Source organism: Mandrillus leucophaeus, unplaced genomic scaffold (assembly GCF_000951045.1).
Source record: "Mandrillus leucophaeus isolate KB7577 unplaced genomic scaffold, Mleu.le_1.0 Scaffold121, whole genome shotgun sequence".
NCBI classification, from domain to species: Eukaryota; Metazoa; Chordata; class Mammalia; order Primates; family Cercopithecidae; genus Mandrillus; species Mandrillus leucophaeus.
This window is the reverse complement of record NW_012100432.1, coordinates 771,427-789,811: the sequence shown is the minus strand read 5'-3', so window position 1 is coordinate 789,811 and position 18,385 is coordinate 771,427. Positions and strand designations below refer to the sequence as shown.

The window sequence follows — 18,385 nt, the reverse complement described above, 5'->3', positions numbered from 1 at the left end:
AAATTTAAACACAATTTGGTGGTTCACACATTTGTGTAAGGGACTTGGATAAATCCAAATTGAATTTGACGACATTTACAAATATTTGCACTGTCTTATTGGATGGTTTCCTGATTCTGTTGTGATTTTTTTCTCCAGGTCTTTTCAATAAAGACTATTGCATGAATTGACTGATGGGAAATGAATGAACAGATGTGGACCTCTAGACCAGCTCCTTCCCTGACTTAAAGGCTCTGGTTACAGAAAAGGAAAAGCTGTGACCAAGACATCTTGTGAGTTATGAGAAGTGTCTGCATGTGTGAGGCTATACAAAAGAGAATAGCCTTCTTTCTTCCCATTGGATTTTCATTTAGTATCAATGCTTTTAAAAGAGTATCCTAGGGAACACTAATAGTAAAGTCCACATGTTCAGAGAATTTGGAGCAATACTAACACTGGCAGCATTTAAAAAATCAAATTAGTTCATCTCACTTTAGGCGTGATAGAAACTTTTATGTAAAATCTAGATTTCTGGTTCTTTTGAAAAACTGAAGATGTAACACTGCAGTGATTATACCCGTACATAGAAGTGATTTCTTACAGTTTTTCATTATGCAGGGCATGTGTGCTCCATTAGCCATGTGACCAGCTAGAGGTTTCTTACTTGATTTCCCCTCTTCTAGTCTTTTTTAAAGACACACAGTGCCCTTTGGTTTATTAAAGTCTCTGACAATTCCCCCAGTAAATATCTCTATTTTGTTTTAGAAACTTGCCCAAATATATTTGATTATAGAGGATTTTTCCTTCACATTTTGCATCTGGATCATAAATTCAAAATATTCTGATTTTCTGGTGTGAACTTTGTGCTACCTTCTGGCAAATATTTTGTGAAAGTGTTTGAGAAGCCTAGATTTTGCACTCAGGATTCTATTTCTGTCTTGATGCTTTTATAGGCCTTCAAGATGCAGAATCAGTTTATCTGGTTAGAGTGTTTGTGTGTTCAATCAGACTTCAGGCTATCTTGATAGAGATAGGGGAGCCTCTGAATTTGACCTGAGATTTAAATTTAAAAGTTGAAACCATGGGACCCAATGTGCTACTGACCTAATAAGAAGCCATAACAACATTCATTCCAGAGAATGTATTTTGCATAAAAATTGATACACTTACAAGATGACTGGAACAGAAAGTATGATTATGCTATCTCCAGGAAAACTAGAACTTAAGTAGATATTTACTTCTTATAAGCATTAGCTGAGTAACTCTCAAGAAAAGAAAAAGGTCATTCATTTTTTGGTGGGGTTAGCCCCATATCTATTATTCCCAACCACTACGAAAGCCCAATAATGGGATCTGACATTTCGGCTTGCTGACTGAGGACACTGCAGTTATAGTAATGGATTTCTGATTTTCAAAATATTAACAATGGAAATAGTAGCTACAATGGAAACAAAGACCTTATGGGAAAAGTTCTGGCTGACTATGAGTCTCTGAGCAGGGCATTCTCTGGATTTGGTTAAGGTTGATTCGGTAAAAATAAATGGCAAAATAAAGAAGACAGGTAGGTTTAGAAAGAAGTTATTTACCACTTTAATAGGGCTGTCCAACATTTGGTCACATAGATCATCCTGAAACCTAATTGCTTTCATAGCCTTCCTATCTCACAAGAGGAGATCTGAATACTCTTGGAAAAAGCAAACCAAACATAGAAAGAGATGCCATGGTAAGACTTGTTGCTACAGCACTATGTAGTTAACGATGCCAGACTTTGGATTTAATCAGACGACATTTCTGTAGTCTAGGACAGCTATACAAAGCCTTAAGACATTTTATTTACAGGACTTATTCATGTAGGGATCCATATCCTACCCATAACTCTGCCAGAGTCTTAATAGCATGGTGGAGTGGCTCCCTTAAGAATCCTCATTTTCTTATATGTGGAAAAGCTAGTAGTTCTAAAAATATTTTCCTGGAAGAGGTTAGAACGGTTATTATATATCAATTGAATATAAAGTATGATTATGTAAGCCAAGCTTGCATGCTAATATTGCACAGGGTAGAAAGTAATAAAACAGGACAATGTGCTTCCTTGGGCCATCTGGTAGAAGCAGAAGGAAGTTCTTGATTCAGTATCATTATGATGCCTCAAATTCCAGGAGTCCACCTGTAGCTGGCCTTCTCATGTCAGTGCCATCTTGAATTCTCAAAAGGGCACATATCTTCCTTGCCATTAGAAAAAGAAATGACTACCAAAACAAAGCAAAACAGACAAAACATCCAAAACTCAAAGGGGTACACCAGTCGTCTCAAACTGTGGTACTGTTCATTTCTTGAAGAGAATAGATAATATTTCAAAATATTATATATATATATACATATATTTCAAATGGTACAAAGTAACTATAGATTCAAATTAGAAGACAGTTGATCGTTCTTCATGATCCCCAAAAATTGCACTGAGAAAACCCTTTTTAAAGCCCACTTTCCATGGTGTTGCCAAAATGCTGCATCTTCTCACTGTAGGATATTTCGTTACACACAGTAAACGCACTGTGATTATCTGGTAGCCAGTCAAAGTGCAAGTAAGAAATCCATTTGGCTTGTATATATGTGAGATGTTTGAGATTCTCAAAATGTATTTTCCAGAGGGTTGGTTTTCCTTTACTACCACAAATGCTTCTGTTAGGTTCTTGGGTGAATCTGAAACCAAAGAAAGACAGACATTTCAGGGAGAACAGTGCAAAATGAAGGCACAAAGAAATGTGATTACGCAGAAAATGAGGACACCTTGGATCTTCAGGATGTTGCTTTTTTTCAGATGATCTGAAGTCAAAAATCTTAAGGTTTAGAGCAGTCATTTTCAAATGGTGATCAAATCATATTGATAGGCTACCATATTTTTTATCAATGCAATGAATTGATGATGGCACTCCTAAGGAGTGAGACTCTTGGAACAATGCCTATCCAGGACTGGTTTCCTAGGCATGTGACCTATGAAGTTGCACAAGGCCCTATCCTGGAAAGAGCCTCCTGCTTGGTTTAATGTTCTTCTGTTGCCATCTTGGGATTATGAATACTTTTTAAACAAGGGCCCTGCACTTTCATTTTGCACCTGGCCTTGCATGTTATGTAATCAGTCCTGTGTTTATCTGATGAGAATTTGAACTGAGTAAGTTAATCCATGGTCTTGTGAAGTTGGCCTGTTGTAACATGTAGAGGGCTGGCATGAGGTGAGGTCATTGCCAAGGTTAGACCACGTCTGTGTAGGAACACACTAATGAGAATCTGTTCCTGTGCAAGGTGAGAAACTGTTCTACTCAATGACACAGTGTTCAAGGGCAATCAAGATTACATTTCTGTTGCTGTAGATGTCTTTTAATCCACTTGAATAGGGTACCAAAGGTTCAAATATTCAAAGGGACACATGTACAGAGAACCACTAATTTCAAGCATAAATAACAATTCTAATAGAGTTGAAACCTCTACTCTAGAATTCTAGGAAATATGGCATTTTTCTTTATTATCTCTTACTTCTTTATAGTTTTAGAAGTTGAGTGTTCTGAGGCTAGAGGTAGAAGTCCATTTAAGGATTTTAGAGTTAGGCAGGTGGATTTGTGTTGGGCCAGTTACAGAAAACACCGATTTGACAAGATGGTTATAGTGGTTAAGTGTGCAATCTGGGGTCTTCTACCTCCTCCTTTTAGGAAATAAAACTTGACTTTACATTGTGTACTAACTGTTGATTTTCTCACTAGTCTGAGAGACATTCACATACTGGAATGAAGCAAATCCAGGGTGGTTTGCTACTTCCCAAGATATTACACCAGATTATGTTCTGCTATTTTAACCTGTTAATTTGTCTTTTCCAGTAACTGGTTTTCTCCTCATTTCATTCTCTTCCTCTTCCTGCCTCCAAATAACTGACATTCAGTTTTTAGCTGACATTATCCCATCGTCAAATAACTTATTTTGTCTTTGAAAGGCAAGTAAATCTAGGGACTCCAAAATCACTAAGCCAAAGGGAAATTCAAGCTGGGAATGATGTCAGGCAAACCTGCCTCTCATTTTATTCCCAAATGATACAGCTAGACAGATTTTTCAAAAGCCACATACCTCACTCACAATTTTACCACAAGGAAATTCCTTGTGGGTCCCAGATCTTTACCCTAACACCTTTCTGTTGAATTTTACCCTAAAACCTTTCTGTTGAATTTTACCCTGGCAATGTAAATTGATACTTTGTTTTCTCAGGTGCAGGACCAAGGACAGAATTCTAAGTCATTCTCTGCTCATCTGAGACAAATGTATATCTGATTGCATCCTCTGATGTAAAAATACAGATTAACTGAGCTAGATGAAGGCCTAGGTGGCTCTTCCTCTACCCCCTACCCACATGTAAATGGTGTATTTGGTGAAAGGCTGGTCAAAGACCAAAAGAATGTAACTATTTGTCTCTTACCCAACCACACATTTAAAAATTTGCTTCTTTCCTCAATATCCACCCTTTTCCCTTTAAATATTAAAACCCTCAAAATCATCTTTGGAGAAAGGCACAGACCTACCTCTAGATCATGCATTCATAACCTTGGCCAATAAACTTTCCAAATTGAGTAAAACCTGTCTCAGATACTTTTCATTTTTACATCTCTAAGGCGGAAGTCTGTCTTTCTAAATTAAGTCGTAGTTCCTGAATATACAAGGTATAGACATGTATCTGAATACATGAGATAGAGCCTCCCCAACTTTCAAACTTATGTATTTGATATAATTTAAAGAAAAGACATAAATAAATAGGTATCTAAAACTGCAAGAACAAAATCTCTAGTCGATATTTTGGTTGGTTAGTCTTGCTCCTAAGTACCAACAAAGCGATTTAATAAAGCAATTGAAACAATGATCAAGCAGACACAGGGGAATAATTTGGCCATGAAACTTCACCCAGATGTACTGAGATTCTCCCCAGAAGTGTGTGTGTTGCCAGATTTATTCTACTCCAGGCTGGGTCTTGGAAAACCTCTCAATGTGAATGCTTCTTTTCTATAGGGTGGCATCCAGGTGTCTTCCTCTCTTAAAAAGTTATTTCAAATCTCCTGAAAGAAAAGGCTTTGCCTAATTCCACCTATATTTTCTCCTTCCTTCTGTGGTAATAATGTCACTCATATCCATTGTTCCTGAGGTTTTTCTTTAGACTGTGGCCTGTTACCTGGGCTAGTCCAGACGTTCTGGGGTGTCTGGTGATGAACCACCGCATTTCTACTCTTCACCTTCCTTAAAAAATGAACACCATAAAGTTTTAAATTAGATCATACTTTGAAACATTATTCATCCACATTTCGAAAAGAATTTTGTTCAGGATGATTATTTTGGAAGTATCCTACAAAAGATGAAGGTTTGGAACAGTCTTTTATAGGAAAGAGAATGAAGTCTCAGGAAGCTTTCTCGTGATTATCTTTATATTGAAGTTACTTTTAAAGTAATAGTATGAAGGAAACTCTCAGTTGCTATTAACAATATGAGTGTGTTTCTCCAACTTTTTTTTTTTTTTATCCTGACTGAACTCTCTTTGAATTAGTCTTACACAATAAAGAACAAAAGAGGTAGTTTTCTTTTTACCTCGTTGATAACAGCAGAACAATGAGAACATGTGACTCATAATAATTAAAGTACATCTGTGAATTAAACCATTTTTAAAGTCAAATTGTTAGAATCAATATTTGAAGTGAGTAAGCATATTTGTGCTCTGATGGAGAAGAATACATAAGGTATAGAAGAAAAGTTAATATAAAATGTGTTTTCAGAGCACATGATCTAAGGACTGGCATTGACACACCATTCACACAGAATAGATGATTCCTGTATACATTATCTGGACTTCATTGGTGCCCTTTGTGTTTAAAAGTGCTTATTTCACTGTGAATTTCTTGAGAAGGAGGGAGGAGGGAGGATGTATGTCAGTAGGAGCATTTGAGTCTTCTGAAGGTTTAAAAAGTACAGCTTTTCCAGTGTCCTCTTTTTCCTTTTCTAAGGACAGACTTGAGAATTCTCAGCTGACTGGTGTGCAGCTCACATGGCTGTAGAGTAGTCTCCTATTTCCTTGCTTGAAATGGATGTACATGTCAGAACAGGTACATCCTCTGTTTTCAAACCAACTGCAATGGTAATTTATTTATCTCGTCCATTCAGCTGCTTGGGTTGAATTCAGCCCACCCAGGGAGGTAGCAAATGGTGTGCTCCAGTCTCTGTTACTGTGATCGGATCCTGCACAGTACTCCTGTATTATTGGAAAATGTCTAGGGTGCATCTGCAACACACCTGATGGTTTTAAAATGTACTCTACAGAGGCCAAATAAAAGAAAGTTACATTGGTCTCAAAAAAGTAGCATTAACAATTTCTGCTTCTATTTTCGTTTTGTTTTGTTTATATTCTGTCTTCCAAAAAGTCTCCTAGTTGGTATTCTTGGAATTTCACATACTTAAATCCTGACTTGAATTATTTTTCTTTACTGTGTTTCACATCTGGAGACAACATGAGAGCAAGACTTGCCTTCAATAAAGGGCAATCAGTTATTTAGAATAAAGAGATTTGGCAGGAAATATATTAGCAATGTGCTTAAAACAAAGGTGGTTAGATTCCAATCATACTGGCCATCATTCAGAATAGCTTAAAACAAACCAATTTGTGAGGGCAACTTCAAATTATTCAGAAGAATCATTTTTAGGCAAAAGGTAACCAAAGGGAAACCTAATATCCCACCTTCCACTAGTTAATTAAAATGGTTTCTGTGGATAAGTTGCATGAACCAGGCATATTTCTGAATAATGTCTTTTGTAGGTGTTTCATTAAAATGAAACAGGATAATCCACGTTAAGCTACTCAGGCACAGACAGATGCATGTTAGCAAGCTAGGGTGGTTCAGAGGTTCCTCCTGGTAGCAAGCTGGAAATATATGGCCATTTACTACTGGTCAATGTGGTCCAAATAGGCAAGGAAATTTGATACACAAAATGTTTTCACCTATTTTATATGTGAAAAATAAATTTTATATAGTATTATGTAGCATTAGTTTTGTCTTCTGCATTACAAAGATGCAAGAACCAATTTTATTTATTGAAAAGGTGATGCTGAGAAGGAAGAGTAAGTCAAGATTAATAATAAGGGGTAGGAAACAGAGACATCCTTTCAAATACATCAGACTTTTGGCAGAATAAAAGTTCAGCATACTAGGATTTGTAACCAATGGAGCTTGCTTTAAAAAATACTCCATAGGCTGGGTGTGGTGGATCATGCCTGTAATCTCAGCACTTTGGGAAGCTGAAGCAGGAGGATTGCTTGAGGCTAGGAGTTAGATGCTGCAGTGAGCTATAATCACACCACTTCACTCCATCCTCGGCAACAGAATGAGAGCCCCCTCTCTCAAAAAAACTCCTGTAAATTAAAACACACACAGGCATGCACACACACACACATACACACACACACACACACAAAGAGAGAGAGAGAGAGAGAAACAGGGCTGATACTCAATTGGTACACATACATATGACCACACTTGTCAGGTTGACATACTTTTTTATTAGTGGATATATAATTACTGTCTTAAGCATCCGGAGCATCTCCCATACCTGTCCCCTTTAGGATTCCAGGGCTGTCCAGTAACTACAGGGTTAATATCTGGCTAGCTGGGCCGTGCTCCAGCATCAGGACACCAATTCTGATGGGTCGGATTACCCCACCCTGAAGGTTGTTATTTGTTTAGAAGATCACTCCTGATTTAACCAGAGAAATCAAAGAATGATTTATTCATGCCCCAAAACTCTTTTCAGTTCTCTGAAAGATCATCACAGAACTCTTTTAAAGAACTATTAGAAAATGGCTTATGTAGGTGTACTTAAACACAGACCCTTTCAGCAAATCATCTGGATGAATTAGGGAGGAACTTTATTTGATTATCATTCTGAGCACTATAGATGTTGGATGAGTTATCTGAATAATTACCTCATGATTCCTCTCCCCTCTGGCTGGAAACCCAACTTAATTTATGAGTCTGTGACAGAAACACGAAACTGCTCAGTGTGGAAAAGTCAAGTTCAATCTCTAATGCCTCATTCATAGATGGACAGTGATTTGCATAGTTAAGAAGGCTTTCTGTCACAGGAGAATCGTTCTTCTCTCCTGTGCAAAGCTTCTGTGGATGCTGTTTGCACAGCCCAAACTCAAATAGTACAGTCTGTAACATGCAAAATACATTTGAAATAAGTGCACTTACTCTCGTGGTCTTAATTTTGTTGCCTGTTGCGCACATCCATCCAGAATTGTCAGGGAGTGTCTTACATTCTTCTCCTTCTAGGCAAGGCTCCATCTCACACCACCATTTCCCAATCACTATGGAGGCTGTGCAAAAACAGGAAACAACTGTGTTTGAAACTTATCCAAACAACCTGAACACTGACGTTGTGTCCCTCTGCAGATTTCCATGTTCTTGGAAGCACACTAAGTCCTCTTTAATCCTCCGTGACTAGTTAAGAAAATTCTATTAAGAAAAATAAGATTTTAATCTCTATGTCTTATAATGCAAATATAATTATGTGGTCTGGTTTCATCAAGGAGCGTCTTGTTAGGGCTTGAGATTGCCTTTTCAAAATTATGACAGTAGGAGAAACCTAACATAGCTGACTCCATCTTGCTTCTAACATTGAAGCTATCTTTGGTCATTTCTGGGCATAGGCCAAGCTAATTTTGGGAGGAATTTAGTTTAAACTTAAAGCAAGGATAATAATAACCCTTCCCAAAAGTAAACTACCTTTGTAAAACTAATGAAAGACCACAAAGTTAGGACTATGAGAGAGGCCTGAATTCTCTTAAGATACAGAAGTAGTTAAATGATAATCAGCTATGGTTCTAGAGGCTGCGAGATTTGTAATTTTCCAATTACTCCTGTAGATAACATCACTATTGTAGAACTGAAAATTGACTGTTTGAGATGTTTTTCAGACTTTTGCATTATAGCAACCAACTGACTCCACTGAGACCCATGCACTCAGGACTCAACCAGTCCTGTGGCCCCCACCTGGAGGCTGACTTAGCACATGAGGACCATTTGCCAGACCTCTATGATTTCATCCCCAAACAATCAACATTCCCCATTCCCTAGCCCCTTGCTACCCTTGAAAAATCCTAACCTCCAAGGCTTTGGGGAGACTAATTTGAGTGAAAACTCCAGGTTTCCCATGTGACCAGCCTTGCCTTAATTAAACTCTTTACTGCAATATCATGGTCTCAGTGAATTAGATTTTGTCTGTGCATGGACAGGAAGAACTCACAGGCAATTAAAAAAATCTTTTTTATTTTTTATTTTTTATTTTTTTATGATGAAAGCATATGGAAGACGAAGACTCATGAAGGAAATAAAAATATTTTACCCCAAAATATACTTCTTTGACATAGTGTGAGATGGCTGTTCAGAGAGCCAGCAAACAGAAGTAGCCCAGCAAAGTTTTCTTTCAAGGGGGAGATTTGTATCTATACAGAAAATCTGCACTGATACAACCAGGCTTTCTCTGAAGCCCCCATTGTCCAGTCTAGGAAAAATTAACTGAGAGTCTGAAACTTTTAAAGGCCTAAAATAAATATGTACCATCTATTTTCTCTGAGGGCTGCTACCTGTGAGACCAACATTGCTAACCAGGCCTCCTTTTTTCTCCCTTCCCTAACCTGTCTTGCCATATAACCTGATTTATCATCATAACCTCTTTTGGGCCATGCACGGAGTCCCCATTCTTCATGTAACTTCAAGATAGTATATAAGTTTTTATATGCCATTAGGGGGTTAGTGTAATCACTGTGATTCTCCCTTATGTACATATTGATAAATTTGTATGTCTTTTCTTTTATTAATCTGCCTTTTGCCCTCGTGCCTTTTGATTTTTCATCAGAATTTCAGAAGATGAAGACCCTACACTTAATTTTTGGGTCTTGAGGAACTTTTGTGCTGTTAGCTTTTGTAGAGCATAGAACTTGCACTATTTCTATTCAACAAAGGGGACAAAATGCCTCAATATTCTTCAGAATGACTGAGGAATTCTTCTCAGAAAGGCCAATTTATCCACCAAGCATTAGGGTTTATCCCTCAGCCTAGGGCCTTGAAGAATTTCAAAGGCCTGGCAAAAGAAAAAATGAATTGACTGAAAGTACAAAAGAAAAGTTGCAAAATAAAAGTCAAGAGTAATATTAGATGAAAATATTTCCTTACCATTGAGAGTATAGTTGATATGGGTTGTGGTTACCTTTTGTGGGGGGAACTATGAAAAGTTGAGCCTCTGATAAAACTGCCCTAATTTTCATGACGATATAAAGAATGACCACAATTGGAAGCTGGCAATGAATTTAGTGTACGTATTAAATATTTACAGCACAGGTTTTCTGATAACAAAATTTTATAGAACCAGTGACTAGATTCACTCAACGCAAATCAAGAAACTCTATATTTCCCTTAACGCCTTGACTGAAAAACGATTTCTACACAAGCACCAGTCATTTCTGTAGCTCCTCCCTGTGTTAGCTCTTCCCAACTCCACTTGAGCTTTTCCCATGCAGAATCCTCAAAATGTCAGCCAGGTGTTTGTCTCACGATGTTTTCTGGTTGGCTGTTTTTACACTGGACCAGAACCCTGATTCTTTACTCACTCCCCTCCATCCCCCATGTTCCAAAGATGCTCTCTACCATGATGTTTAAGTCTCATAACGACAAAGAAGCCAAATGAAATATGATAACATCACAGAGGATTAACATTAAAACGGGATGGAGTAAACCCCACAGCAAAGCAGGAGCACATTAAAATTTTCTCTCTTGGCCGGGCGCGGTGGCTCACGTCTGTAATCAGTACTTGGGGAAGCCGAAGTGGGTGGATCACGAGGTCAGGAGATCGAGACCATCCTGGCTAACATGGTGAAACCCCGTCTCTACTAAAAATACAACAACAACAACAACAAAAATGGCCGGGAGTGGTGGTGGGTGCCTGTAATCCCAGCTTCTTGGGAAGCTAAGGCGGGAGAATAGCATGAACCCGGGAGGCAGAGCTTGCAGTGAGCCGAGATTGCACCACTGCACTCCAGCCTGGGCGGCAGAGCGAGACCCCGTCTCAAAAAAAAAAAAAAAAAGAAAAGAAAAGAAATTCTCTCTCTATCCACTGTTGACTAGAGGATGAGATTGCTGACTTAAAAGCAGAATGGTTTAAACATCCAGACATCTCTCTGCACTTAGGCTTTCCTTCTGTGCTTTTCTTACTTCGAACTTACCCTTCTTTAGAATTCAGTGTTCCTCAATCTTTACTTTGAATAAAATTATTATGTAGTGAGGAAAGAAAAGAACTTTTATGTGAGGAGTGTGAGCCTTTTCAAATTATTAGGCCCAGGGAGGTATAAAATGAGATAGCAATCACACCCTGCTTCCTCTCTTTAGAGACATGCAATCATCTAAGGAGATAGCTTGCAATTGCTGCAAATAGCTATGCATTAACCTAATAATGCCTCAGTGGACACCATATCCCATGCCCTATAGCTTAGCAATGGATATCCAATCACTAATTAATGTTATTTCTGTAAACCAATGAGAATTCCTAATAAAAACTTTGCCCCAATCCCCATTTTTCCCCTTTAAAAACCTGCTTTTAACTATGGCCAGTGGATCTCATATCCAAGGTTACTTGGGTCTGAGTCTTCCAGGCAGCTATCCTAATTTTGGCTCAAATAAACTCTTCAAATTACATTTTGTGCTTCAGGCTCTTCCCTTAAGGTGACAGTAGGATTCTATATGCATATGTCTACTCTATTATATTGTCAATTTAAGAAATTTCTCAAGGGTAATTTTGCCATATTTAATTTTTACCTTAAATGTGAACCAGACCAAATTACAGATGATGCAATTCCATTGGATATGGCCAGTAAGCATAGGTGATAAAATCTTCTAAATAGCTCTATTCATACGTAAGACAATGTAATATTGTGGTAAAACATAGAGTTCTAACAGAAGACACAAATCCTCCACAGGGTATAGAATGATTGAGAGTGTAAAGGTTTTTGTTTTGTTTTGTTTTGTTTTTGATGGCAGTGATCTGTATCTGGGCGTGGAGTAAAGGAAGATTCTTGTCATGGGTAAAAATACTTTATTTATGTGAATGAAGAGATGACAATATTACATAAGAGAAGCACATGTTATAGCAGCAAGAAAAACATACACTACTGAAAGGGAACAAGAATAAATTGTAAAATCTCCAGTTACATACATAAGATACAAATCAAGGTTTGCCAGTGTTTATTGAAAACCTATAATCTGAAGTTTCCTTTGGGTGAGCACGTAATCAGAAACAGTCCAGTCACATTTACTACCATTTCTGATGCGTATCCACTTAAAGCCCACCTAATATTTCAATACTGTTGCCCTGAATCTAAACCATCAAGAATGGAAACCCTTTGGTCTTAGCATGAGAAGAAACTGCCTTTCCCAACAGTCCTTCACCTTAGCATTTTGTCACCCTTTTTTCACAGTCATGCGAATAATGCATATCCACCAGTGAGGTCAGCTTTTCGCATTTTTCTTTTTTCTTTTTCTTTTCTTTTCTTTTTTTTTTTTTTGCCTCATTCTAAGCCCTCCTTCAGGCTGCTCTGTGCCCTCTTGGAGCTGATCTACTTTGTTGCAAGCTAACAAAGCAGCTTCCTTTTGTCTTAAGCATTAATATCTCCTAAATGAAAATGTAGACATTAAGGAAAAAATACATCTCCAAACCCATGCATCACCTTTAATTCAAGGTTGTAAAAATCCACTGGCTCATAGGGGTAAAAGTCTTTCTAAGAAGAAAAATGTCCTCAGACCTGTTATAATATCTAAAAATTCACATTAGAGTTGCCTCTTCTAAATAGAGTTGGATGATTTGCTCTACCCTTTGGCTTATTAGAATCCAATTCATTCTTACAGTTGTAGAGAAGTTTAAACCTGCAGATTTGCTAATTTGAGTATATAAAACAAAATAAAAATAAACAGATTAACAGGGAAAAAGGCATACAAATTATGTGCACACAGGTGCAAAAGAGTCATTCAAAATATAAAAATCCAAAGAAAGGCAAGATGATTGATGTTTTTATGCCATCTTGAGCTTACAGAAAGAATAAGGGCTTGGAGCAGGTTATGGAAGAAGGCAAAGAGAAATTTGGCTAGCAAAGGTGGTCCTGTTATGCAGATGAAACTTCTCAGGTAGCAGCCCTCAAAGAGAACAGCAGGGTGTCAGACTGTCAGTCTTTTCTAAATACTGACAAGGTGGGGGCTTCAGAGAAAAGCTGTTTGCATCTGTTGTCTACTTCACTTTTTTTCCTCTACAGATGCAAATCCTCTCCACTAGAGACAGATTTGCAGAGCTACTTCTGTCTATAAGCCCTCTGAACAGCCATCTTAAAATATGTCAAAGACGTATATATGGGGGTTAAATATTTTAGTTTTCTTCATGGTATTGCTTTTCTGAAGATGTTATTAGAACAATTTTGTTTCTGATTGACACATTACACGGCCATCTTCATATATATCCTTTTACATTCCAGGTCAAGGTGTGAAAGGAAAATAAAATAAACTCACTATGCCAAAGGGAAAAGTTAAGCTTGCGAACTGAGTCACACACACACAAATCCTTCCTTTTGCTTCTGAACAGATAGCTGCAAGAGAAGGCCACATGTCTCTCTCCATGGTCTCTTATCTTCACAGGTACAGGACAAAGACAGGAGTAGAAATCATCCCTCTCTCCATCCCAAGACAAATGCATATTACACTTCTTCCTCTACTCTATGTTTACTTTATCTCATGTAAAATGCAGATTTACTGAACACACAAGACGAATCCATACTTGACTGTTCCTCTGCCTACTCCTTTCACATGCAACATTTAGATTTAGTGATCCCTCATTAAAGCATCTGATGCAGTTTAGCTGTGTCCCCACCCAAATCTCATCTGGAATCACAGCTCCCATAATTCCCATGTGTTATGGGAGGGACCCTGTGAGAGATAATTGAATCATGGGGGTGGTTTCCCCCATACTGTTCTCACGGAAGTAAGTCTCCTGAGATCTCATGGTTTTATAAGGGGTTTCCCCTTTTGCTTGATTCTCATTCTTTCTTGTCTAGCACCATATAAGATGTGCTTTTCACTTCTGCCATGATGGTGAGGCCTTTCCAGCCACATGGAACTGTGAGTCCATTAAACCTCTTTTTCTTTATAAATTACCCAGTCTTATGTATGTCTTTATCAGCAGCATGAAAACAGACTAATACAGCCTCATAAGGATGTGACTGCTCACCTTACTACATACCTTCCCTCTGTGTTTTTTTTTTTTTGTTGTTGTTGTTCTCCTTACCACCTGTCCCACTTTTCCCCTTTAAATACTGAAGACCTCAAAACCCTCTTTGGAAAAAGTACAGGCCACAGTCCTGCAGTGACTGGTGTCTCTTTTTCCCAGGTGTATTCTCATCATTGGCAAAATAAACCTCCAAATTGATCGAGACCTATCCCAGACTTTTATTATTATTATTTTGGTTTACAAAGCTACATTCTCTAATCATAATTTTCTCATAAACTCATTTTTTTCTGTAATATATTTTTAAAAAATTTACAACGAGAGAATTTCAAAATTGCCTCCTCTTCACCCAAACTGAAAGCTACCTAAAAACCTTCAGGTTATTTGAAAGAGAATTGATCTACTAGATTTAATTAAACGAGCTAATATCAATGCTAGTTTGTCTCATGGAGATACTTATGATAAGTGATGGGAACCCAAATATGCACCCCCTGCAACTACTTCTTTGGCATATTTTCAGATGGCTATTCAGAGGGGCTGTAGACACAGAAATAGCTCTGAAATGCTGTCTTTTGTGGGGACGATTTGTATCTAAACAAGAAATCTACATTAGTGAAGTAAAGAGTGGATGCAAATGGGCTTTCCCTGAGCACTGCCCAACGCCCCCACCCCTGCAAAAGGAAGACTCAAAGTCTGACACTTTTAAAGTCTGACAGAGAAACCGTTACCACAGGCTACCATTTATTTCTTCTGAGAGTGCTCCAAGACACCTGAGGGGCTTTTATCTGCATAAGAAGGCAGCCTTTATTTGCCAGGTTTTGCCCCTGCCATTATCCCATAACCAGTGATGCCACCTCCGCTTCCTCCTCCTGAGAAGACCCAAGCCCCTATTCTTTCCATAACCTCAGGGTGGTATAAAAATTTCAGTCATCCAGCTCTTCTGGGGCCTCTCATTTGTGGTACTCCCATGTCTATGTACATGTTAACACATTTGCATACTTTCTCCTCTGTGGATCTATTGTCCTTTCATTTCAACAGACAGATTTGAACTTTCAGAGAGAAGAAAATTCTCACCCCTACCTAAGAAAAATATAAAGATAAATAATTCTTAAATATTTTGAACTAAGATAGTCAATGCAATAATAAAAAGATTAATTAGCATTTATCGAGCGCTCCTATGTGTTTCTCTGTTAGGTATTTTAAATGTGTTACCTCAGTCTTTGCAGTAACTCTGTTAAAGTAGGTAGTTAGGTTGACATGAGCAGGGCAGGAAATGACCCCCCACCAGGAATGCCTGGCAACCATCTGGTGACGGTCAGGTGGTTGTTAAACTGTCTCTCTAAAATAATAATTGGTCACAGACAGTGTCAGGGAAAGGCCGTCTCCCAACAGAGAGAAAACACCTGAAGCTGGTCATCAGCAACTTCCCCATAAGATCTCAGGAGTTGGATGAGTGGGCTCAAGCATGTACACTAAAAAGCAAAATGATGGAGTTTAACAGAACTTCCTGAAGGAACACTCAACTGATAAGGGAAAAATGCCTCAAATGAGCATGTTTACAACTTCCCAAGTGCTGGCAGGTCACTACACACGTGGACAACCCCCCTAAAGGAAGAATCAGGGGAGATGGGACACAAACCCCAGAAGTAAGCCAACTTATAAAACTCCAAGTCAAAGGTCAAACTGTGTGCTTGGATCTCTCAAGTCACTCGCTTGTCCCTCTTTCAAGTGTACTTTACTTGCTTTCATTCCTTCTCTAAACTTTTAAACTTTCACCTGTGCTCTAAAACTTGCCTTGGTCTCTCCCTCTGCTTTAAGTCATTCAGTCAAGTTCTTTCTTCTGAGGAGGCAGAATCTGAGGTTGCTGCAGATCCATATGGATTTGCTGCTGTTAACAACCCTATAAAGTAGGTATTATCATTAACCCATTTTAAAAGTGAGGAAACTGAAGCCCGGAGAGATTAAGTAACTTTCCCAAGCTTACACAGGTAGGAAGTGCAGGAATTAACACTAAAACTCAGGCTTGCTTCACCATAAAATCCACGTTGTTTTTTGTTGTTGTTGTTGATCATTATTATGCTCACTCAGTGCCTTCTAGCTTTGTATTCAGCATTCATAGAATTTTTTTTTTTAAATTGACTTTTGAGTCCATGAATTCTCTGTGTTGTATTACTATCGAAAATAAATTTCATATCAAACACAAATACTTTCAGAAAACAAAAATATTTAGTTTCTTGTAATAAGGGAGGAGACCATCCCTCATATCATCTTATGCCCAATTTCTGCCTCCAAAGAAAGAAGAAGTAAAAACTAAAAGGCAGAAATGAAATCCACAGGCAGATAGCCCGGTGCCGCACCCTGGGCCTGGTAGTTAAAGATCAACCCCAACCTAATTGGTTATGTTATCTATAGATTACAGAAATTGTATAGAAATACACTGTGAAAATCCCTATCTTGTTTTGTTCCAATCTAATTACCGGTGCATGCAGACCCCAGTCGTGTACCCCGTGCTTGCTCAATCAATCACGACCCTTTCACATGCACCCCCTTAGAGTTGTGAGCCCTTAAAAGGGACAGGAATTGCTCACTCAGGGAGCTCGGCACTTGAGACAGGAGTCTTGCCAATGCCCCTGGCCAAATAAACCCCTTCCTTCTTTAACTCAGTGTCTGAGGAGTTTTGTCTGCAGCTTGTCCTGCTACATTTCTTGGTTTCCTGACCAGGAAGTGAGGTGAATGGCAGATGGTCGAGGCAGCTCCTTAGACAGCTTAAGCCTGCCCTGTGGAACATCCCTGTGGGGGACTCTGACTAGCCCGAGCAACACAGATCCTGAGAGTGCTCCCAGGTAAGCATTTGCCCCAGTGGGATGCCTCGCCAGAGCAGTGTGTGGCAGGCCTCTGTGGAGGATCAATGCAGTGGTTGACCTCCAGGAACGAACGAGCACTTGGAATCTGGACATCTAAAACTTGGTAAGACTAGTCTTTGAAACTTGTCCACTCTGTTTGAGTGGAAGCATGGCCTGATCACCCATGGTGTGCCTTTATTGGCACTTTGGTTTTGGTTTTGGTTTTGATTTGGTTTGAATTGCTTGACAGGACTGGTCTTGGGAACCTGCCCACTCCATTTGAGTGGAAGCGTGGCCTGATCACCCACAGTGTGCCTGTACCGGCACTTTGGTTATCATTTTTGACTTGAGTTGGATTGCTTGATACTTCGGTTTTGGTTTTGACCTGGCTTGGATTTCTGGATACTCTGATTTTGGTTTTGATTTTGGTTTGGTGCAAACTGCAAAAGTGTGTGTGTGCCCTTTTATCTGTTCTTTGTTTTGTGGTGTGCATGTGGTGTGAGTGTGGTGTTTTGTCTTGAAGAAGCATAGGTCAGGCACAAATAAGCCCACCCTACTAGGAACTATGTTGAAAAATTTCAAAAATGAATTTAAGGGAGATTATGGAGTACTATGACACCAGGAAAACTTAAAACTTTGTGTAAGACAGACTGGCCAGCATTAGAAGTAGGTTGGCCATTAGAAGGAAGCCTGGACAGATGCCTTGTTTCAAAGGTATGGCACAAGGTGACATGTAAGCCAGGGCACCCAGATCAGTTCATGTACATAGACACTTGGTTACAGCTGGTTTTAGACTCCCACCCCCAACACACAGTGGTTGAGAGAACAGCAGCATAAGCAGCTGGCAGAGGCAAGGAAAGACCAGCAGAGAGAGAGAAAGGAAAGAGACAGAGAGGAAAAGAGGCAAAGAGAGAGAGGAAGAGATGGAGAGGAAGAGACAGAGGGAGTCAAGGAGAGAGAGAGAGAGAGAGGCAGAGAGAGGAAGAGACAGAGGCAAAAGGAAAGTCAAAGAGAGACAAATTCAAAGAGAGAAAGAAAGAGAGAGATATACAAGTAGTTAAGAAGAAAAAAAAGTGTACCCTATTCCTTTGAAAGCCATCGTGCCAATTCTAATTTGGACAAAACAAGGTTTTATTAATAGCAAAGGATAATTAAAATCCCAAACTTACAAGGTTTTCAACAAAAGTAAAGTTTGCTAAAAGTTAACAGTGTAACATGTATTACAGTAA

General features: G+C 38.8%; 1 protein-coding gene across 1 annotated transcript in view; it reads right to left on the bottom strand.

Moving 5' to 3' along the window:
- Positions 1-1,545: 1,545 nt before the first annotated feature.
- FAM19A1 (family with sequence similarity 19 (chemokine (C-C motif)-like), member A1) overlaps positions 1,546-18,385 on the bottom strand; it is a 564,472-nt gene continuing 547,632 nt past the window's right edge. Inside the window, exons 4-5 of the mRNA XM_011970901.1 lie at positions 8,247-8,371; positions 1,546-2,679 (exon numbers count right to left, since the gene is read on the bottom strand). Of these exons, the coding sequence (XP_011826291.1) occupies positions 2,662-2,679; positions 8,247-8,371 (143 nt within the window). The 3' untranslated portion in view covers positions 1,546-2,661. The remainder of the gene's footprint in view (positions 2,680-8,246; positions 8,372-18,385) is intronic.